Consider the following 24,441-nt stretch of genomic DNA (forward strand, 5'->3'; position numbering starts at 1 on the left):
CGGACAGACAAACAAACAACTTATTTTATATATATAGATACACTAGCTGTTGGGGCCACCCCAACACCTAGTTGCTGGGGGGCACTTCGCGCCAACCCCCTCTCCCAAGCCCCCCCCCGCGCGCGTAAGTCGTTACGCGCCATATTAGCTACGCGCCATTGTAGTTGTGTCCCTGTGTACCACCTGTGAATATATATATATATATATATATATATATATATATATATATATATATATATATATATATATATATATATATATATATATATATATATATATATATATATATATATATATATATATATATATATATATATATATATATATATATATATATATATATATATATATATATATATATATATATATATATATATATATATATATATATATATATATATATATATATATATATATATATATAAGGTGTCTGTCTATGGATCTGTCTGTCAGGTGACGTCATGTTTCTGTGTCGACTGACGTCATGTTTGTGTTTCGACTGACGTCATGTTTGTCGACTGACGTCATTATAAGGATTGAGCTGTATGCGTCATGAAGTTGTTTGTCGACTGACGTCATGTTTGTCAACTGATGAAATTACATACCGAGACACCGGGACACAAATGACGACCGGGACACAGGGAATATAAATGACGACTGGGAACCTCAAAGAGAAATTACAGACTGGGACAACCGGACACAAATCACAACCGGGACACGGGGAATATAAATGACGACCGGGACACAGGGACACAACTGCAACGGGGACGCCGGGGGCACAGGCAGGATATATAAATGACGACCGGGAGAAATGGATTGTTCGAATAGAAATTACAGACCGGGAAACCGGGACACAAATGACGACATTGTGAAGGGACAATGTCGTCGGCATTGTGAAGGGACACGTTTGCACGGAGCATAAATGGGAGACAGTAACAACGGCCATCAAAGGGGTAAAATTAACCTGGACAATCTGTCTTGGCTTTTTTCTACAATTGGCCATGACTTCCACTTTTCCCACAACTATTCCCTTTCTTTTAAATTCAAATTTAAAAGAAAGGGAATAGTTGTGGGAAAAGTGGAAGTCATGGCCAATTGTAGAAAAAAGCCAAGACAGATTGTCCAGGTTAATTTTACCCCTTTGATGGCCGTTGTTACTGTCTCCCATTTATGCTCCGTGCAAACGTGTCCCTTCACAATGCCGAACTGAAGTCGTACCGGTTGGAGATTCTCGCTGGGGAACAATTGCAGGTTGACTACAAGTTGACTTGCATGAAAATTTTCCTCTCATGTATATGCATACTAGCTGTTGGGGGTATATATATATATATATATATATATATATATATATATATATATATATATATATACATCTATATATATAAAAATAAGTTGTCTGTCTGTGGATGTGTGGATGGATGTGTGGATGGATGTGTCAGGTGACGTCACCTGAAAAAACTGGATCAGGTGACGTCAAAACTGAAAAAACTAAAAAAAGGCAAAAACTACAAAAAAAACTAAAAACTAATAAAAAAAATAAAAAAGCTAAAAAACTAAAAAAACTATAAAGGTAAAAACCAATAAAAAACTAAAAAAAAAACTGAAAAAACTAAAAAAAGGCAAAAACTACAAAAAAAACTAAAAACTAATAAAAAAAGTAAAAAAGCTAAAAAACTAAAAAAACTAAAAAAACTAAAAAAAGGTAAAAAACTAAAAAAAATAAAAAATAAAAAAAAACTAAAAAAAAGGAAAAAACTGAAAAATAAGCTAAAATAAAGGTAAAAACCAATAAAAAACTAAAAAGAAAAAAAGGAAAAAACTAATAAATGACGACACTCAAAGAGAAAGCGACCAGGACAAAAGGAATGTTCGATTAGCAATCAACAAAGCACCGGGACACAGGGAGTATAAATGACGACCAGGACATAAGTAAAAAAAAAACTATCTATATATATAAAAATAAGTTGTCAAACTAAAAAAAGGCAAAAACTACAAAAAAAACTAAAAACTAATAAAAAAGCTAAAAAACTAAAAAAACTAAAAAAAGGCAAAAACTACAAAAAAAACTAAAAACTAATAAAAAAAATAAAAAAGCTAAAAAACTAAAAAAACTAAAAAAACTAAAAAAAGGTAAAAAACTAAAAAAACTAAAAACTAAAAAAAACTAAAAAAAAGGAAAAAACTGAAAAATAAGCTAAAATAAAGGTAAAAACCAATAAAAAACTAAAAAAAAAAAAACTGAAAAAACTAAAAAAAGGCAAAAACTACAAAAAAACTAAAAACTAATAAAAAAAGTAAAAAAGCTAAAAAACTAAAAAAACTAAAAAAACTAAAAAAACTAAAAAAGGTAAAAAACTAAAAAAAATAAAAAATAAAAAAAAACTAAAAAAAAGGAAAAAACTGAAAAATAAGCTAACATAAAGGTAAAAACCAATAAAAACTAAAAAGAAAAAAAGGGAAAAACTAAAAAAAAATTTCATCTAAAAAACTAAAAAAAACTAAAAAAGGTAAAAACTAAAAGAACTAAAAAAGAAAAAAATAAATGACGACACTCAAAGAGAAAGCGACCAGGACAAAAGGAATGTTCGATTAGCAATCAACAAAGCACCGGGACATAGGGAGTATAAATGACGACCAGGACATAAGTAAAAAAAAAATTAACAAAACTAAAAAGAAGGTAAAAACTACAAAAAAACTAAAAAGAAAAAAAACTAAAAACTAATAAAAAAACTAAAAAATCTAAAAATCTAAATAAACTAAAAAAGAAAAAAAAGGAAAAAAATAAAGGAGAAAAACAAAACTAAAAAACGAATGTATATACAGACCGGTACACCGGGATACAAATGACGACCGGGACACAGGGAATATAAATGACGACCGGGACACAGGGACACAACTACAACGGGGACACCGGGGGAAACAGGGGGATATAAATGACGACCGGGACAAAAAAACTAAAAAGAAAAAAAAACTAAAAACTAATAAAAAAACTAAAAAATCTAAAAATCTAAATAAGCTAAAAAAGAAAAAAAAAGGAAAAAAATAAAGGAGAAAAACAAAACTAAAAAACGAATGTATATACAGACCGGGACACCGGGATACAAATGACGACCGGGACACAGGGAATATAAATGACGACCGGGACACAGGGACACAACTACAACGGGGACACCGGAGGAAACAGGGGGATGTAAATGACGACCGGGACACCGGGACAGGGAATGGTCGATTAGCAATCACCATCAACAAAGCTCAAGGGCAATCATTAGAATCATAAGGTATAGATCTGAATACAGATTGTTTTCCCGTGGACCATTATATGTTGCATGTTCAAGAGTCGGTAAACCTGACAATCTATTTATATGCAAAGACAATGGGACAGCAAAGAATGTTGTATATTCGCAAGTTTTACGTAGTTAAAACCATATATATATATATCTATCTATATTCACAGGTGGGACATAGGGACACAACTACAATGGCGCGTAACTATTATGGCGCGTAACGACTTACGCGCGCGGGGGGGCTTGGGGGGGGCGCGAAGCGCCCCCACCAACTAGGTGTTGGGGTGGCGCGAAGCGCCACCCCAACAGCTAGTGTATATATATATATATATATATATATATATATATATATACATATATATATGTTTTTAACTACGTAAAACTTGCGAATATACAACATTCTTCGCTGTTTCATTGTCTGTGCATATAAATAGATTGTCAGGTTTACCGACTCTTGAACATGCAACATATAATTGTCCATGGGAATAACAATCCGTTATCAGATCTATACCTCATGATTCTAATGATTGCCCTTGAGCTTTGTTGATGGTGATTGCTAATTGAACATTCCCTGTGTCCCCGTCGTCATTTATATATCCCCTTGTGCCCCCTGGCGTCCCCGTTGTATTTGTGTCCCTGTGTCCCAGTCGTTATTTATATTCCTGTGTCCTGGTGTCCCAGTCTATAATTTCTCTTCGAGTGTCCCGTCGTCATTTATATTCCCTGCGTCCCGGTCGTCATTTGTATCCTGATTTTCTATGGGAAAAACAATCCGTATTCAGATCTATACCTCATTATTCTAATGATTGCCCTTGAGCTTTGTTGATGGTGATTGCTAATCGAACATTCCCTGTGTCACAGTCGTCGTTTATATATCCCCCCTGTCTCCCCTGACATCTCGGTTGTAGTTGTGTCCCTGTGTCCCGGTCGCCATTTTTATTCCCTGTGTCCCGGTCGTTATTTGTGTCCCGGTGTCCCAGTCTGTAATTTCTCTTTGAGTGTCCCGGTCGTCATTTATATTCCCTGTGTCCCTGTGTCCCGGTCGTCATTTTTCCATGGGAAAAACAATCCGTATTCAGATCTATACCTCATTATTCTTATGATTGCCCTTGAGCTTTGTTGATGGTGATTGCTAATCGAACATTCCCTGTGCCCCCCGGCGTTCCCACTTCAGTCGACAAACAAATTCATGACGGCATAATGCTTAATCCTTACAATGACGTCAGTCGACACACAAACATGACGTCAGTCAACAGACACACTCAACCAAACAACTTATTTATATATATATATATATATATATATATATATATATATATATATATATATATATATATATATATATATATATATAGATAGATAGATGTATATATATAATTGTCCATGGGAAAACAATCCGTATTCAGATCTATAACTCATGATTCTAATGATTGCCCTTGAGCTTTGTTGATGGTGATTGCTAATCGAACATTGCCTTTGTCGCCGTCGTCATTTATAAATCCCCCTGTGCCCCCCGGCGTCCCCGTTGTAGTTGTGTCCCTGTGTCCCGGTCGTCATTTATATTCCCTTTGTCCAAGTCGTCATTTGTGTCCCGGTGTCCCAGTCTGTAATTTCTCTTTAAGTGTCCCGGTCGTCATTTATATTCACTGTGTCCCGGTGTCCTCATGATTCTAATGATTGCCCTTGAGCTTTGTTGATGGTGATTTCTCCTTTATTTTTCAGTTTTTTACCTTTTTGTTTTTTCTTTTTTAGTTTTTTTAGTTTTTTAAGCTTTTTTAATTTTTTTATTAGTTTTAATTTTTTTTCTTTTTAGTTTTTTTTGTAGTTTTTACCTTTTTTTTAGTTTTTTAGTTTTTTTTAGTTTTCAGTTTTTTCTTTTTAGTTTTTTTTTAGTTTTTACCTTGCCAAGGTTCAAATAATTCAGACGTCATATTCGGAGAGACAGACAGACAGACATAACACACAAACACCGTATTTTTATATATATAGATTATATATATAGACAGATGTATATATAATTGTCCATGGGAAAAACAATCCGTATTCAGAACTATAACTCATGATTCATGTGATTGCCCTTGAGCTTTGTTGATGGTGATTGCTAATCGAACATTCCCTGTGTCACCGTCGTCATCTATATATCCCCCTGTGCCCCCCGGTGTCCCCGTTGTAATTGTGTCCCTGTGTCTTGGTCGTCATTTATATTCCCTGTGTCCCGGTTTCCCAGTCTGTAATTTCTCTTTAAGTGTCTCAGTCGTCATTTATATTCCCTGTGCCCCGGTGTTCCGGTCGTCATTTATGTCCCGGTGTCCCGGTCTGTATATACATTCGTTTTTGAATTGGTCTTGTTTTTAGTTTTTAGTTTTTTACCTTTTTTTAGTTTTTTTTTAGTTATACCTCATGATTCTAATGATTGCCCTTGAGCTTTGTTGATGGTGATTTCTCCTTTATTTTTCAGTTTTTTCATTTTCTATTTTCTTTTTCTTTTTTAGCTTTTTTAGTTTTATAGCTTTTTTGGTTTTTTTATTAGTTTTTATTTTTTTTTTATTTGAAGTTTTTTTTGTAGTTTTCCCCCCTTTTTTATTTTTTTAGTTTTTTTTTTAGTTTTCAGTTTTTTCTTTTTAGTTTTTTTTGTAGTTTTTACCTAGCCAAGGTTCGAAATAATTCAGACGTCATATGCGGACAGACAGACAGACAGACATAAAACACAAACAACTTATTTATATATATATATACTAGCTGTTGGGGTGGCGCTTCGCGCCACCCCAATACCTAGTTGGTGGGGCGCTTCGCGCCCCCCCAAGCCCCCCCGCGCGCGTAAGTCGTTACGCGCCATTGTAGTTGTGTCCCTGTGTCCCACCTGTGAATAGATATAGATATAAATATATGTTTTTAACTACGTAAAACATGCGAATATACAACATTCTTCGCTGTCCCATTGTCTGTGCATATAAATAGATTGTCAGGTTTACTGACTCTTGAACATGCAACATATAATTGTCCATGGGAAAAACAATCCGTATTCAGATCTATACCTCATTATTCTAATGATGTGTCCCTGTCTCCCGGTCGTCATTTATATTCCCTGTGTCCCGGTCGTCATTTGTGTCCCGGTGTCCCAGTTTGTAATTTCTCTTTGAGTGTCCCGGTCGTCATTTATATTCCCTGTGTCCCGGTGTCCCGGTCGTCATTTGTGTCCCGGTGTCCCGGTCTGTAATTTCTATTCGAACAATCCCTGTGTCCCGGTCGTCATTTATATATCCCGCCTGTGCCCCCGGCGTCCCCGTTGTAGTTGTGTCCCTGTGTCCCGGTCGTCATTTATATTCCCTGTGTCCCGGTCGTGATTTGTGTCCGGGTGTCCCAGTCTGTAATTTCTCTTTGAGGTTCCCGGTCGTCACTTATATTCCCTCTGTCTCGGTCGTCATTTGTGTCCCGGTCTGTAATTTCTCTTTGAGTGTTTTTTCTTTTTAGTTTTTTACCTTTTTTCTTTTTTCAGTTTTCTTTTTCTTCTTTATTTTTCAGCGTCACTATGAAGTACATATCGACGAACCTTTGTTTTTTTAACTTAAATCTGGTAGGCATTGATGACCTTATCCAAGTCAAAATCCCAAACCCAATCATCATCGCTATCATTTTCAGTTTTGATATGTTTTGACTCTCGCTGTCCAGGTGGATTTTCATCTAACTGCGCGGTTTTGCGTTCTTTAGCCGCAAGCCTGTTTTCTTGCTGTTCTTGTGATTCCTCGGGACGCTTTCTTTTCTTACTTTCTCTATCAGCAGCAAGTTTTTTGGCATAAACTCTTTGAGCAGCTTCCTCGGCTGTTGCCATTGTAGGTTCTTCAGTCATTTTACAATTAAACATTTTTCCGTGAACAAATGTCTTAAATACCGTTAATGACGTCACCGTCAAAGCAAAAATGACGACAACTAATTTCATGACGTCAGTCAACACTGAAACATGACGTCACCTGATCCACAGACAGACAGACAACTTATTTTTATATATATAGATTGTGTCCCGGTGTCCCAGTTTGTAATTTCTCTTTGAGTGTCCCGGTCGTCATTTATATTCCCTGTGTCCCGGTGTCCCGGTCGTCATTTGTGTCCCGGTGTCCCGGTCTGTAATTTCTATTTGAACAATCCCTGTGTCCCGGTCGTCATTTATATATCCCGCCTGTGCCCCCGGCGTCCCCGTTGTAGTTGTGTCCCTGTGTCCCGGTCGTCATTTATATTCCCTGTGTCCCGGTCGTGATTTGTGTCCGGGTGTCCCAGTCTGTAATTTCTCTTTGAGGTTCCCGGTCGTCACTTATATTCCCTCTGTCTCGGTCGTCATTTGTGTCCCGGTCTGTAATTTCTCTTTGAGTGTTTTTTCTTTTTAGTTTTTTTTTAGTTTTTTACCTTTTTTCTTTTTTCAGTTTTCTTTTTCTTCTTTATTTTTCAGCGACACTATGAAGTACATATCGACGAACCTTTGTTTTTTTAACTTAAATCTGGTAGGCATTGATGACCTTATCCAAGTCAAAATCCCAAACCCAATCATCATCGCTATCATTTTCAGTTTTGATATGTTTTGACTCTCGCTGTCCAGGTGGATTTTCATCTAACTGCGCGGTTTTGCGTTCTTTAGCCGCAAGCCTGTTTTCTTGCTGTTCTTGTGATTCCTCGGAACGCTTTCTTTTCTTACTTTCTCTATCAGCAGCAAGTTTTTTGGCATAAACTCTTCGAGCAGCTTCCTCGGCTGTTGCCATTGTAGGTTCTTCAGTCATTTTACAATTAAACATTTTTCCGTGAACAAATGTCTTAAATACCGTTAATGACGTCACCGTCAAAGCAAAAATGACGACAACTAATTTCATGACGTCAGTCAACACAGAAACATGACGTCACCTGATCCACAGACAGACAGACAACTTATTTTTATATATATAAGATTTCATGACGTCAGTCAACACAGAAACATGACGTCACCTGATCCACAGACAGACAGACAACTTATTTTTATATAGATAGATATATATATATATATATATATATATATATATATATATATATATATATATATATATATATATATATATATATATATAGATAGATAGATAGATACAGACTGTACGCGATATTTATAGACAATTAATTTTACTTGTTTAATATATTCTTTACGAGGAAAAAACTGTAATGTTTTGCGTAATTCATTTTCTCGTTTAATTATTTCTTGATCAATTTTATTATTGCTTATAAAAATAAGATCCATGACAGTTTTTTCTTCCAAGACATTCACATTAATTATTATTTCTTTGTATTTATCATCTTCAAGATCTGTAGCATACAGAAAAATTTTTTGAAAGTTTTTTTGGAAAGTATATTTTGAAAGTTTTTTTTAGCATATGTTTATTTTTAAACGATTTTAATTTTTTCCCCATTTATATACTTTAATAGGTACTTTTCCATCTATTTACTTGGTAAAAATGTTTTCTAACTAAAATTCAAATATGAAGCTTATAACTTTGAAACTTTTAGCTATGAAGCTTATAGTTTTTAAGTTTATAGCTATGACGCTTCTATCTTTGAAGCTTATCAGTTGGAAGCTCATAGCTGAAATTCATGTATTATTGCTTATAGCTTCAGATGTATATATATAAAACAAAGTTTTGATATAGATTCTACTGTACAATTGGAGATCTTTTTTTTAATCTAATGGTATAAAGCACATTGATTCATTTAATGGTCAATGACTCTTGGTTCGATATCTAAATTCGTATCCGCACCAAAATTGTAACAAATACAGCTAGTCAGGTATCCTTTTTGTATTGTAATGGTCCAAAAAACACTGATTTTCTATTACCAGGTTTCATATAAGTTTGGATCCCAGTATTACCATCCGGGGCACCAAGCCCCACTCTAGGGCCCCAAGTCTGGAACATAATTTTTTGAACTTGGATCGTTTTGTGTGTGTGTGAGAGAGAGAGAGAGAGAGAGAGAGAGAGAGAGAGAGAGAGAGAGAGAGAGAGAGAGAGAGAGAGAGAGAGAGAGAGAGAGAGAGTCAATCAACCGCTCAGACACCCAGGCATACAGAGTAAGAAAAAAAAGAAGACAGACACAGATGCCTTTGCAACATGGTTATATTACTTCAGTGGTTGCAGCAACAGCTACAACCAAGTAAAGAGTGAACCAAATTCCCCAGTAACTGAGAATGAAAGAAAAGTCTCTTAAACAGGATTGTAAAATCCAAAAAGAGATTACTATTTGCAACTGGTCAGAAATTTTAGCCATTATCCCATTTAGACAAAATTGTAAAAATGATTATAAAAACAAATTTTAGAAATTTCAAAAAGAATCCAAAAGCTTTTGCAAACAACAGTAGATCGACATAAAAACTAACACTTCGAATCATCATGGTTCAAAGCCCTTGAACGGTGGGTTTCACACTTATCCGCCTTCCCTTCACACTTTTGAAAACCCGGTAAAACAAATAACCGCTAGCCGAGATGACATTAATGAATCTGCTTTGTTTGCTTTATTTGACTCTTTCTCTCAATTCTATCTTTGACTCTTTGACTCTTTCTCTCAATTCTTCTTTTTAAAACAGTAAAAACCTTTAGCGTAAAGAGCGGGGCGTTGATGAGGAAGCAGCCCCTTTCATATACGAAGTAATTTCTGTTCGTTTTAAGTTTTAATGTCGCTCCTTACTTTCAGTTAAAAAACTTCTTTTTTTTAATTTAATTTCTGAACGTTTTTGAATCAATGTATGTTTTGATTTTGGCTCTCCGCAGAGGAATAATTAAAACGAAATTTGCATATTTTTTTTTTTTTTGGCAAAATGGCTTTCTCATAATTTTGATCGAATGATTTTGAGAAAAAAAGAGCGGGGGAGGAAGCCTAGTTGCCCTCCGATTTTCGGTTAATTAAAAAGGCAACTAGAACTTTGAATTTTTTTACGAATCTTTTTATTAGTAAAAGATATACGTAACTTATAAATTAGCCTACGTAAAGAACTTTTGCATTCTCATGTTTTTATTACATATATGAGGGGGTTCGCCCCCTCGTCAGTACCTCGCTCTTTACACAAAAGCTTAAATTTTGTCCCAATTCATTAAGAATGACCCCTGAATCACAAAAGCCGCAGAATAAATAGTTGAAATTACTAAAAATACTTTAGAGTAAAGAGCGAGGTATTAGGAGGAGGTGAGCCCCTCATATGGGTAATAATTTCTGCTCGTTTGAAGTTTTAATGTTGCTTTTTACTTCCAGCTGAAAAAAACGTTTTCATATTTATTTTTTCATTTTTTTTAAGTAATGCTAGTAAATCCTGCACTCCCTTCATGGAAATTTTCTTCCCCCTTGACAAATTCCTATCTATCGTCTATCTAGATTATCGTCGCAAAAATGAATGTTTTGAATCTATCTCATAAAATACTTCAGTATGTTTTCTCTTAAGATTTCACATTTTCCATTTTGGGGTTATACACAATTTTTCACAACCTCGCCATACCTTTCATCATTGCTATTATTGTGTTCAATGAGTATATCTTTTGGTTAACTATTGATGGTAGCCTACTACTAACGTTTGCTGGTGCTTTTTTTCATCAATTCATGTTGAAAAATCGTCTTTAAAGCACTTGCTCTCGAAGTCAAATACTCATATTTCTGTTCTAAATAAGAATTAGTACGACCGAAGCGCCCTCTTCTTGTTTTCAAACTTGTAAGCTCATCCCTATAAGTTAGGTAATTTTTCAAAGTTTTCGGAATATCCAAAATATTATCGCACATTTGGAGTGCATTTTCATTTATTATGTCCCGGCAAATTGATTTCAACGTGTACGGATGAAAAACTGCGTTATTTTCTAAAAGATATTTACTTACGTCTGAGAGGTGAGAGAAAGACGCTACCATTAAAGGTGTCTCATTATTTGAGGTTAAAGAATTCAGGTCTGCACCCTTTGACACTAGTAGCTTACACATATCCAAGTGACCTTTCTTTACAGCTAGATGTAAAGGAGTTGAGCTACTAAAATCTAAAGCATCTATAGTAGCACCACTTGAAATCAATAGCTGACAAATACCTAGATTTCCAGTCAAAACAGCTCTATGTAAAGGTGTTAGTTCCCAGACAGTTTTGGCATCTAATGAAGCCCCGTTTGAAATTAATACCTGACAAATATGTAGATTTTCGTTCTCAACAGCTATATGTAAAGGCGTTTGCTTTTCAAAATTTATGGCTTCTTTTGCAGCACCCATGGAAACCAATAGCTCACAAATACGTAGGTTTCCAGTCGCAACAGCGTTATGCAAAGGTGTTTCTCCATCATTATCTATAGCATCTATTGCAGCACCATTTGAAATCAATAGCTGACAAATATCTATATTTTCAATCGCAACAGCTTTATGTAAAGGTGTTTGTTTTGCAAAATTTATGGCATCTTTTGCAGCACCCTTGGAAATCAATAGCTTACAAATATGTAACGTATTTGTAACAACAGCCTTATGCAAAGGTGTTTCTCCAAGAAAACCTATAGCATTTATTGAAGCACCCTTTGAAATTAGTAGTTGACAAAGATTATAATTATCGTTGCTTATGGCTCTATATAACAGTTTAAGAAGATCTATAGCATCTATTGCAGCACCCTTTGAAATCAATAGCTGACAAATATCTGAATTTCCAGAAAAAAATCTAGAGGTATATATTTTATCAAATATTTTTATAGCTATATCTATAGGTGTTTCTTTCTGATAATTTTTGGCATCTACTCTAGCACCCTTTGAAACTAGTAGTTGACAAAGATCTAAATTGTTGGTGCTTACAGCTATATGTAAAGGTGTTTCTCCAAAAACATCTATAGCATCTATTGCAGCACCATTTGAAATCAATAGCTGACATACATCCATCTTATTAAAGTTTACTGCGTAATGTAGTGGCGTTTTATCTTGACAATCTTTGGCATTTATTGTCACACCCTTTGAAATCAATATCTGACAAACATATTTGTTTCCATTTTCAGCTGCACAGTGTAAAGGCGTACGATCTCTTGAACCTAGGGCATCAACGCTGGCACCACATAAAATTAGCTGTGAGCATATATCTGGTCTATTTTTTTCAGCGGCATAATGTAACGGGGTATGTCCACAACAACCCGTCATGTTTGGGTTTGCTCCATCGATTAAATGATATTTCAATTCACCGAGTTGATTTCTTGAAGCAGCCACATTTAAAAGCTCCTCATAAGGGGATTGATCACATTTTAAGCATTTAAGCCTCATAAAAAAATTTCTAGTCTTGGTAAGTTCAACATTTTTACCTTGGTCCACATCTTTAGGTGAACGTTTATTATGCGTTCTCTTTCTCTTCGTTCTTTTCGTTCTCTTCGGCATGGTTCTCTGTAACAAGTTGGGGTGACCTTGCTTGAGCGTCTGTTTATATTGGTATCTTACGTCATAACAAATGACGTCATTTTGGTAATCAAGAAGGATATTCAACGTCATAATAGTTTTTTTAAGTTTTAGTGTGACATTTTTATTATTTTAACACATATGAAGTCTGTTTTAAGCTATTTCATCTTGTAGATGAAGATGCATCTTCTGTCAAAACTATATTACACACAGAAAAAGCTTTTGGCTTCTTAGGTAGATATGGTAAAAGACGAGCCCCAAATGAAACTGAAATCATCACTTAGTTTTAATATAACAACATATATTGTTGTATCCTACGATTACGACGTCATTCATGATACTGTTTATGAAAAAAAAAACATAATACTGAATTTGGCAAAAAATTATTTTCATTTTAAACTAGCTGTATAAGACCCAAAGCCCCCCCACCCCCCATCGCGCGTAAGTCGTTTCTTGCCAAATTAGTTACGCGCCATTGTAGTTGTGTCCTTGTGTACCACCTGTGAATATAGATAGATATATCTATATATATATATAAATAAGTTGTTTGTTAGGTAAAAAACTAAAAAAGAAAAAAAAACTAAAAAAACTAAAAAAAGGTAAAAACTACCAAAAGAACTAATAAGAAAAAAATCTAAAAACTACTGAAAAAACTAAAAAAGAAAAAACCGAAAAATAAAGGAGAAAAAGAAAACTAAAAAATAAAAATAAAATAAAAAACTAAAAAAAGGTAAAAACTACAAAAAAAAACTAAAAAGAAAAAAAGAAAAAAAATTATTTCATCACATACCAGTTCAAAAATGAATGTATATACAGACCGGGACTTTTCTTTTCTATATTAGTTTTCTTTCTTTATTCAAACTGAAAACGTTTTGTATAGAGTAATGTTAGACATATTAAATTATCAGTGACGTCAATTGGGGGAGGTGGGGTTTACCTGCGTCCCTTAAATTTGAAAAACATGTTCCTAAAAATTTATCTTATTAAAATATCTTTTTACGGATATTTTCAACAAAATAAAAACAAAAAAAACTTATCCCCTCCCAGAGGGGTGCGCGCCTGCTCTCATATAGTGATGGATTTTGGGTTTGGACTGCTTGTTCAGGTTGGCGTTAGGATGAAAGTTTTTTTGTAATTGGTTTTTAATAGTTCAGTTATTTATAAGTTTATAATTGTTAAGACTGTTTCTTTTTGCAAACAAGTTTGAAACAAAGTTCAGTTACTTTGTGTGGTCTCTATCAGATTTTACTGATGGCGCATACTGCCTAAAAGTATTTAATTAAATTTAGATCTATCAAAGGAATCTGTCCGTATTACCACGAAAGCCAACTGGGAGGCAAAAATTTTCATTTCGTAACAACAAAGAAAGGAAATATAAAATCCTAACTTCTTCAGGCTATCAAAATTGTATTTCAGGATTGTTCTGTAAAAATGAGGCGGAAAAATTTGAATCCTTAAACCACTTTTACTGTAAAAAAAAAAATTTCGACCCTTTCTTTGACACAGAGGCGAAGAAATTGATATCTTTACTTTTTTGCCTTTCAAAAAATTTGGGTTTGCTTTTTTTGCAAAGCGAGGTGGTTTTTTAAAACATTTTTTGTTTTAGGAAATTTGTGTAATAGAAACTAAATATATGACTTTGACTTTTTTGACTTTTATTAACATAATAAACAAACATTTAAGCTATTACAGATACAAATGTTAGGGAGGTATATGCTATGCTAGGGAAAAATTTAAATTTTGCTAACGCATAGAGCTTAACTATATAAACATTCCTAAAGGCATTCTAAATTGACAATAATTAAAATAATAATAATAAGAAAAAGAAAGAAAAGACAATCACCTTCTCTCAAACACGCTCCCAGTAAAAACCACCATCAACATACAACTCTATCCACTCCAACTCCTTCAATCCGCTCCTTCCTCTAGGCCTCTAACCCACTCAACTCCCCCCCATCCCCCCAAAAAAAGAAAGACTAAAAAATGAAAAAGAATAATTCCCCAAGAAATACTCCTTTAACTTTTTTAAACTGTGGGAGGTGATCAGCCGCCCTTACACTCACTGGAAGCGTATTCTATTCGGAAGTGCCAGGACACTTCAAAGTAAAACCAGATCTCACGCTGTCAATATCCACAACCAAGTTATTACATGTACTTGTATCATGATCATGAATAGAACTTCTGAGACAGTAAAACCCATTAAAAGTTTCCGGGACCAAATTATGCACAAAATATCAAACAATTCGAGGTAACGAGCTGTAGTAAAGAGAGACCCAGACCCGGCTCAATAGTAACCGAAACTCTAAAAAACGGAATTTTGATATCAAAAGTTACATCAAAAGAATCGCATTTTAATGCTGATTTTAAATATATAAGTTTCATCAAGTTTAGTCTTACTCATCAAAATTTACGAGTCTGAGAAAATTTGCCTTATTTTAGAAAATGGGGGGGGAAACACCCCCTAAAAGTCATAGAACCTTAACGAAAATCACACCATCAAATTCAACGCATCAGAGAACCCTACTGTAGAAGTTTCAAAGTCCTATCTACAAAAAAGTGGATATTCGTATTTTTTGCCAGAAGACCGATCACGGGTGCGTATTTATTTGTTTTTTGTTTTTGTTTTGTTTTTTCTCTTTTCCCCAGGGGTGATCGTATCGACCCAGTGGTCCTAGAATGTTGCAAGAGGGCTCATTCTAACGGGAATGAAAAGTTCTAGTGCCCTTTTTAAGTGACCTTAAAATTGGAGGGCACTTAAGCCCCCTCCCGCGCACATTTTTCCCCCAAAGTCACCGGATCAAAATTTTGACATAGCGTTTCTGTTCAATATAGTCGAAAACAGTCGAAAACCTATTAAATATGTTTTTGGGGAAGACTTAATCCCCCACAGTCCCAGGTGGCGGGGCTGCAAGTTACAAACTTTGAACATTGTTTAGATATAGTAATGGTTATTATGAAGTGTCCAGACGTTTTCAGAGGGGCTTTTCGCGTTAGGGTCGGAGTGGGTCGGGAGAGGGGTTAAGTGGGAGGATATTTCCATGGAGGAATTTGTCATGAGGGAAGATAATTTCCATGAAGGGGGCGCAGGATTTTCGAGCATTATTAAAAAAATACTATGAGAAAAAAAATTCACCTGGAAGTAATTAGTAGCATTAAAACTTAAAACGAAAATGAAATATTACGTATACAAGGGTGTTCGTCTCCTCCATAATACCTTGCTCTTTATGCTAAAGTACTTTTAGTAATTTCAAATATTTGTTCTACGGCCTTTGCGATTCAGGGGTCATTCTTAAGGATTTGGCATAAAATTCAAGCTTTAGTGTAAATAGCGAGGTATTAATGAGGGGGCAAACCCCCTCATATATGTGATAAAAATACACAAATATAGGAGTTTGTTACGTAAGTTTATTCGTAAGGTACGTATGTTTATTACTAACAAAAATGTTCGTAAAAAAATCTAGTTGCATTGCTAAGTAACCATAAATTGGAGGGCAGCTAGGCCTCCTCTCCCACCCCTTTTTTTTTATCAAAATCATCCAATTATATCTATGAGAAAGCCATTTAGCAAAAAAAAAAATTAATATGCAAATTTCGTTTTAATTATTCAAGCGCGGTGAGACGAAATCAAAACATGCATTAATTCAAAAACGTTCAAAACTTAAATAAAAAAAAAAGTTTTTTTTAACTGCAAGTATGGAGCGACATTAAAACTTAAAACGAACAAAAATTATTCCATATTTGAAAGAGGTTGTCCCCTCCGCAACCCCTCGCTCTTTACGCTAAAGTTTTGTTTTGTTTTAAGAAGTAGATTTGTGACAGTCATACATTAGCGTAAAGAGCTAGGCGTTGCGGAGGGGACAACCTCTTTAAAATATGGAGTAATTTTTGTTCGTTTTAAATTTTAATGTCGCTCCTTACTTACAGTTAAAAAAACTGTTTTTTTTTTATTTAATAACCAAAGAGAAGCGCGTGAAGTGCAGTATTAGAAGTGGGAAGATAATATTAGTTTACGTTTTGGATTTCAGTGAGCAAACTGTGACCACTTTACTGCCTATTTCCATCTAATTAAAGATTTGGGTTATGTGACATATTGCCTCCTCTGTTCATCCTAAAACATTAAAATAAAAGCCAAAGTTTTTAGAAATATCTGAACTTTCATAAAGGTTCGTATAAGTATCCACTTAAAACTAAGTATATTAGTCGAAATACTCCTTCAAAGGTCGGAGTAATCTTTTAAGATAACTAGATTTTTGAAAAATTGTTTATAAGAGAAGGCAAATAATTATGTGATTTTTTTTTCAAGCCGGTATAGATGGTTCTCTGAATTTTCAATTTGAATCAGCAGAATAACATTTTGTTTGAACATTCACAAATGAAATGATAAAAAAAAAGTGGAAACTCACACCACATGAGCAACCACAGGAACGAAATGCGACAAGAATATTAGAATTTCTCACCTTCTCTATACCAAAGTCACAAAATATAGCTATGTTTTTACATAGAGGTTACATATATTTGCCCATAAAACTGTATAAACTGCTATATACACAGCTCAGGATGTTTATACTTATTTGGATACATGCCATCTAATCATGTTTCTAAGAATAGTTGCTAGTAAATCAAAATTTTTACTGGGTAATTCTCTTACTTAATGCTAAATGCTAAAAGAATTTCTAATGAAAGAATTTCTCTGTAAAGGAATTTCTTAATGCCTAACGCTAAAAGAATTTCAAATTTGTATTTTCGTGCTCAACAGACATGTTGAGATTTAAACATTTGAATTGAATATCTGAAAACCTCAAGATTAAAACAAAATTAATTAGAAATCTACCACAGCTTGAAACCCTGAGAATTTAAATCACTAATATATACTTATCGAATACAAAAATAACCAACACATAATTGTTTGTTTTCTAAGGATATTTCGACTCATATACTTAGTTTGAAGCACACACCTACATGCATCCTTATTAGAGTTCATATTTTTCTGACGATTTTTGTCTTTATTCGAATGTTTTAGGATGAATAGAAGAGGAGATACTAACAAAGAGCTCTAAACTAATAGGACTAGCCATTATAAACGTTCACCGAAATATTGAGGTAAACATCAACAGTATAGTAAATAGATATGGCAACAGTGGAAATAAAGAGATAGACTTTTTCTTATAAAATTGTGATTTCTATAATTTAAGCAAAATATATCAAGATTTTAAAAGTACGAAGATGCGCTACGTTGTTATGAAAAGTGAAATTTTGATTAGTAAATTTTCGAGATTTCGTCCAAGTTGAAACAGTTTATCATAACTCTATTAATGGTGAGGGTTTTAAGTTAATGCTTTAGCTTAAACCATCGCTTGAAATGAATTGTATGTGTTTCTATCTCTTTGTTCTAGTTTTTTTTTTGCTACAACCCCGAAACATACTAGTACTTAATCTTTGATACATATTTTACAAATACACAATTTGTAATTTAATCCCTATTTCTCACTCTTCATTACTATCACAATTATTAAGCGATGCGATAAGGTTAGGTGACATGCTAAATGGATGGACCTATAAAAATAGTCAAAATGAATAAATAACCCCCAAGAGATGGTCCAAGACTAATTTCTTTGACAATACAAAGGTTAGCTCACTCGCTATAGTGGTTAGAAGTTCAAAGGTGAAAAATGATGCAGAAAATATTAAATATCATTTTTTTTTACACATGATGAACAGCTTTTTTATTTTTTTTTTTTTATGAGGGGATCCTTTTTATAACTTACCATTTTTGCATTAATATTTTTCCGTCATTTTAATTTCACCAGATTTATTAGAACTTTAACCCAGATCAGATTTTGGATTAAATTTATGGCCATACTGCCTACCTACGACACATAATTGTCAGGTTCCCTTTAAATTGCTTGTATTTGTTAGTTCGCAAGTTTACCGAAGCAAGCTATTATGCGCCCCCCGCTAAGAGAAATCCTGGATCCGCCCCTGTCCACAGCTAGGTAGCAGTCTGCTAATTCAGGGACCCTGTGGAATCTAATTAATCTAACCGAGGGTATGGTAGTATCTCCCCATATAAGGAGCTAAAGAGTTTTTCTTGCTCCCCTTTTGTCATTTCAAGATCATATCGATCATTTAAGCGTAAAACTTTCTCAAAATATCCAGTCGACGTATTATTTGAAAATATTATTCCATTTTCTATATTAAAAATAATTTACACTCTTTAATGGCTTCTTATATGAACTACTGCTCAATTGTTCATCATAATAACTTTTGAACGGGCATAAAATCATTACAGGTATGCTACTTCAAAATGCTTTTATCACTCCTAATAGGTATTAAATAAAAAAAAGCTGATTTTTTTAGCTGAAAGTAAGGAGCGACATTAAAACTTAAAACGAACAGAAATTACTCCGTATATGAAAGGGGTTGTCTCCTCTACAATTCCTCGCTCTTTACGCTAAAGCTTTTAATTGTTTTAAAGAGTAGAATTGTGGCAAAGAGTCAAACTTTAGCGTAAAGAGCGAGGGATTCTGAGCTATCGGATCCAGTTATGAATTCTACTAGTAATTCGGATACGAGTGTTAATGCGGACTGCCAGAAAACGAATGCAGAGAATATCATTAAAATTTTGGAAATGGTCCAATCTATAAATGTGAACATGGAAACCCTAAAGCAGAGTGTATTTGAAATTCAAAACGATTTGGGTACAGTTAAAAGTCGTGTTATGGTGCTTGAAAATAAAAGTAATGCAACGGACAATGAAATTGCAACAGTGAAGTTGGAATTTCTAACTCTACAAAGTATTGTAAAAGCCCAGTCACAGCTGATTAAGAAATGCAATTAGGAAATGAATGTGGTTGTGTCCCAGTCTCTTGTTGATGAAAATCGGGACAAGTTGCATAATTTGTTGTTTTGGGGCTTTAATGATGTACCCTTGAATGAGGCTGCATCTCGGGTTTCTAAGGTGATTGTAGCTGGTTTGTCACTCCCACCTGACAAGTTGCCACCATTCACTGTGGTTCACTGTTCCAAGAATTTTGTTAAAATTAGGGTGGACAGTGTCCAGGCACGTTTTTTGATTCTAAGTAATGCGAAAAAATTAAAAGGGAAAGAGTTCGGTGTTTATAAGTCTGTTTTTATTAGTGATGATGTCTCACCGCGTGTGCGGGTTTTGCGGAAAGAATTACTTGGGTTACGTAAGCGTTTGGCGGATAAAGGTGTGGAATGCTGGGTACCTCCTACCCTACCACCCAGCATCTCTGTTAAAAAGGACAACCGTGTTATTAAAGTGCCTTGGTACAATGCTAAGAGTTTGTTGGATTCTAAATTTTTTTTAATTTTTCTTTTTTGCAGTTGTTAGAATTAGTTAGTGTTTATTTGTTATTGAAAAGAATAATTAAAAAAAAAAATAATAACAAAATTTAATAAAAAAAATAAAATAAAACTTACTATTTTGTCGCAATAATTATGGTTGTGTGATTGTAGGAATTAGTAGCCGTTGTATTTGGTAACTTGTACATGGATTCGTTACGGGTTAACGAAATACGGCCTGTTTCTTTTTGTGTTTGTTTTTTTCTAAGATGGAAAGTGTCATTCTTTTGTTGTTTCTTATATTCTATTTTGTTCTTGTTTAGTTCTTTTTCTTTTCTTTTTTGTTTTGTTGTGGAGATGAGGCCAAATTACTTTGTTGTAAAACTGTATAAATATGGTTGATAATGATTGTGGCACCCCGGGCAACAGCCGTCTTAAAATTTTGGAAGTTTCATTTGTGGATTTTGGTAGTATGTTTACGGAGCAGCTCCACCGGAATTCTGATATTGGGATTGCTGGTCAATATGTTTCTTGTAATTCAAAGTACTTATTTAAGGATGGTTTGAGGTCCGTGAATGGTGGTGGTGATTCTGAAGATCTCAGAGTTTTCCATCTTAACTGCCAGGGTTTGAACTCATCTTTTAATTTTATATGCGAGATATGTGAACTTTCCATTTTTCAGGTTATTGGTCTCACAGAAACATGGCTAAATGAGCATAACTCTGCTCTCTTGGATATTCCAGGGTATACATTTTTTCATAGGAATCGTCAATTTCGTCAACATGAAGGTATTGGAGCTTATATACGGAGCGATATCGAGGTTTTGGTAAGAAGTGATCTAGTGCTGTTTCACGAGATGTTATTTGAGCCACTTATCCTTCAGCTCAGGCTTAAGCCAAAAGATGTTTATGGTGTTGTACTATATAGACCACCATCTGGGTCTATACCGGCCTTTTTTGATATTTTGGAGGAACAGTTGGATAAACTACCTACTGGTTCGCACCCATTCTTCATGCTTGGGGACTTTAATATTGACCTTAATGATATGAATTCGAATACTCCTATAGATTTCCTACAGCTTTATGTAGTAAAAACTACATAACTAAAAACTAAAAAAAAACAAAAAAAATGTAAAAACTACAGAAAAAAACTAAAAAGAAAGAAAGGCTAAAAACTAATGAAAAAAATAAAAACTGAAAAAGAAAAAAAATTAAAAAAAGAAAAAAAAGTGAAAAATAAAGGAGAAAAAGAAAACTAAAAAAAAAAGCGACCGGGACACAGAGATTGTTCGAATAGAAATTACAGACCGGGACACAAATGACGACCGGGACACAGGGAATATAAATGACGACCGGGAACCTCAAAGAAAAATTACAGACTGGGACACCCGGACACAAATCACGACCAGGACACAGGGAATATAAATGACGACCGGGACATAGGGACACCACTACAACGGGGACGCCGGGGGCACAGGCGGGATATATAAATGACGACCGGGACACAGGGATTGTTCGAATAGAAATTACAGACCAGGACACCGGCACACAAATGACGACCGGGACACCAGGACACAGGGAATATAAATGACGACCGGGACACTCAAAGAGATATTACAAACTGGGACACCGGGACACAAATGACGACCGGGATACAGGGAATATAATTGACGACCGGGACACACGGACACATCATTAGAATAATGAGGTGTAGATCTGAATACGGATTGTTTTTCCCATGGACAATTATTTTTTGCATATTCAAGAGTCAGTAAACCTGACAATCTATTTATATGCACAGACAATGGGACAGCGAAGAATGTTGTATGTTCGCACGTTTTACGTAGTTAAAAACATATATATATATATATATATATATATATATATATATATATATATATATATATATATATATATATATATATATATATATATATATATATATTGCTAGTGATGGTGGACCTCTTGTTGTAGTGAGCTAGACGAGAGGCTTCCGCAGCAATCCTTTCAAAGATATCGTTGACAAAGCTATTCATGATGCTCATTGCCTTGCTAGAAACACCAGTGTCGGGATGCACTTGCTTGAGAACTTTGTAAATGTAAATGGCGTAGCTTTCCTTCCTCTTTCGTTTCCTTTTCTTATCAGTTTTACTAATGTTTTTCTGCGCCTTACCAGCTTTCTTTGCTGCTTTTCCTGAAGTTTTTGGAGCCATTGTTAATAGATTCTTTAACAGAATCCAATAATCAAATGAATAGCGTTTCCAGAACTCGACCCGTTTATATACCAACTACAGTTCGCGCGCAATTCTTTTCTCAGAGGAACTCAGTTCGCTGGCTGGAGTATAACTTGTTTGCGCATTCAAAAACAGACATCATTTTCAATTTGTTTGTGTTTAAAGAATCTCAAGGAATTTCGTAACCTAGAAACCATGTCAGGAAGAGGAAAGGGTGGAAAAGTGAAGGGAAAGGCAAAGTCCCGTTCAAACAGGGCAGGTCTCCAATTCCCAGTGGGAAGGATCCACCGTCTTCTGAGAAAGGGCAACTATGCGGAGCTAGTTGGTGCAGGCGCACCCGTTTACCTTGCAGCGGTGATGGAGTATTTGGCTGCCGAGGTCCTTGAGCTTGCTGGTAATGCTGCACGAGATAACAAAAAAACTCGTATCATTCCTCGTTACCTTCAGCTTGCCATTAGAAACGATGAAGAACTCAACAAGCTTCTGTCAGGGGTCACCATTGCCCAAGGAGGCGTTTTGCCCAATATTCAAGCAGTCCTTCTACCAAAGAAGACTGAAAAACCGGCAAAGGCTTAAATGAATCTAATTTTTAGCTCCAGGCCCAACCCCCAAATTAACCAACAGCCCTTTTAAGGGCTACAAATTAATTGAATTGCTCTATAGCATGTGACCATCTGGAAAGGAAAAAGCTATGAAATTTAGGATACTGAATGTGAAAAGGAAAACTTTCACATTTGCCTACCTAGTAACAACGCGTAAGAATTGACTGGAGGCGGGGGAAACATTTTCCTTGAAAATCGTTAAATTATACCCCAACAAAACATGAATAAATATTTCAAGCTTGCCCTTTTGTTACAAGCAATAAAGTCTGCTTTTACATTGATCTCGTTACAAAGCATAGGACTTGAGAGGAAGCTCATTTTCACCTAAGAAACCAATAGATTATACGCAAAAATTGAGGAACTGTTTTTAAAAATAAACCAAGAGCCTCTAATTCGACTAATTTAAACTAGCCTAGGAAGCCATAGGGTAGTCATCAAAGGTAGAAACATTTGTGGGAGACTTGTCGTTTTTGTTTCAGAAGGAAAAAAGTTAAAAACAAAAAAAAACAATGGATAAACATATTTTGATTCTTTCTAAATATTTGTCTACTAAAAACCTTGCTTTATGACTCTAAAATTAGGCATTTTGTTTCTTTTCAGTTTGTGGATCAACATTCATTTTGTTACAAAATCTTTCAGCCAACGGCCATACCACGTTGAAAGTACCCAGTCTCGTCAGATCCTGGAAGTCACACAACGTCGGGCCCGGTCAGTACTTGGATGGGTGACCGCCTGGGAACACCGGGTGCTGTTGACATCTTTTTTTCTTTTTATGTTTTTATTATGATTTCTTTTTATTCAAAGTAAAATAATATTCTTTAACAAACTCGTTTCCTTATTCTAACAACACCAAGATGATTATATTTTATATAAGAGAAAAAAGAGAGACTAAATTGGACATTTCCCTGATTCCATCTATCGGTAATAAATAAATGCGAGTCAACTGTTTTGGCTTAGATGATAAGCAAATAAATGAAGGCGAAAATTGAACAGCCACAACAGTTGACTCACATTTATTTAAGCCAATAAATAAAGTCAAAAATTGTAACCAAAGTGACATTATAAGCCCCCAAGATATTTTAGTTGACCATTCCAGCAACTAAATCAAGTTGAAAGCCACCAAGAAACAGACAGTTTTAAATGGTTAATTCTCCTCTGCCGGAATGGGTTCTTCAGCCCTTGGGGCATCTCCTTGATCGGTCAAATATATTGGGGGCTTATAATGTCACTCTTTGATCCCAATTTTCGACTTTATTTATTGGCTCATTAGCTATGCCAAAACAACAGTTGACTCACACTCATTCCTGATCTCCAAAAAGTTGGCGTGTAATTTAGTATATTTCATTGGGGGCACTTTACCAGTAATTTCTGATAAAAGCTCACTGAACAGTGTATTTATGTCCAAACCGTCTTCATATATTTTTGGGCTCAACTCCATTGTACAGTTCAACTACTTTTGTCTTTCAGTAGCATCTACACCAAAAATTTGCTCATTCCTTCAATAGCGCCGCGTAAACAGCTGACTTAAATCAAAGACTTTACTTTAAAGTTAGTCTTTGATTTGTCCATGTCCAAATCCTCTTCATATGTTTTCGGGCCCAACTCCTTTCTACAGTTCAAGTTGCCTTGGTCT

The 24,441-nt window shown here is 34.8% G+C and overlaps 2 protein-coding genes, 1 long non-coding RNA gene and 1 other non-coding gene across 4 annotated transcripts in view; all 4 read left to right on the plus strand.

Annotated features, from left to right (window-relative positions):
* Positions 1 to 21,806, plus strand: part of LOC136041209 (bifunctional coenzyme A synthase-like) — a 74,529-nt gene extending 52,723 nt beyond the window's left edge. Inside the window, exon 4 of the mRNA XM_065725786.1 lies at positions 20,656 to 21,806. Within this exon, the coding sequence (XP_065581858.1) occupies positions 20,656 to 21,075 (420 nt within the window). The 3' untranslated portion in view covers positions 21,076 to 21,806. The remainder of the gene's footprint in view (positions 1 to 20,655) is intronic.
* Positions 1,373 to 3,068, plus strand: LOC136041226 (uncharacterized). Its single transcript, XR_010620978.1, has 2 exons — positions 1,373 to 1,570; positions 2,206 to 3,068. It is a non-coding gene; the product is annotated as an uncharacterized LOC136041226 (long non-coding RNA).
* A 117-nt stretch (positions 21,807 to 21,923) lies between the features above and the next one.
* LOC136041216 (histone H2A-like) lies at positions 21,924 to 22,850 on the plus strand. Its single transcript, XM_065725794.1, has one exon. It carries the CDS (start codon positions 22,402 to 22,404, stop codon positions 22,780 to 22,782), a length of 381 nt encoding a protein of 126 aa, XP_065581866.1. The 5' UTR covers positions 21,924 to 22,401; the 3' UTR covers positions 22,783 to 22,850.
* A 596-nt stretch (positions 22,851 to 23,446) lies between these two features.
* Positions 23,447 to 23,565, plus strand: LOC136041266 (5S ribosomal RNA). Its single transcript, XR_010620987.1, has one exon. It is a non-coding gene; the product is annotated as a 5S ribosomal RNA (ribosomal RNA).
* Positions 23,566 to 24,441: the final 876 nt, after the last annotated feature.

Source organism: Artemia franciscana, unplaced genomic scaffold (genome assembly GCF_032884065.1).
Source record: "Artemia franciscana unplaced genomic scaffold, ASM3288406v1 PGA_scaffold_1180, whole genome shotgun sequence".
NCBI classification, from domain to species: Eukaryota; Metazoa; Arthropoda; class Branchiopoda; order Anostraca; family Artemiidae; genus Artemia; species Artemia franciscana.

What these genes read in the sequence shown, in the direction of transcription:
- LOC136041216 (XM_065725794.1), top strand. Translation starts at nt 22,402, where the DNA reads ATGTCAGGAAGAGGAAAGGGTGGAAAAGTGAAGGGAAAGGCAAAGTCC.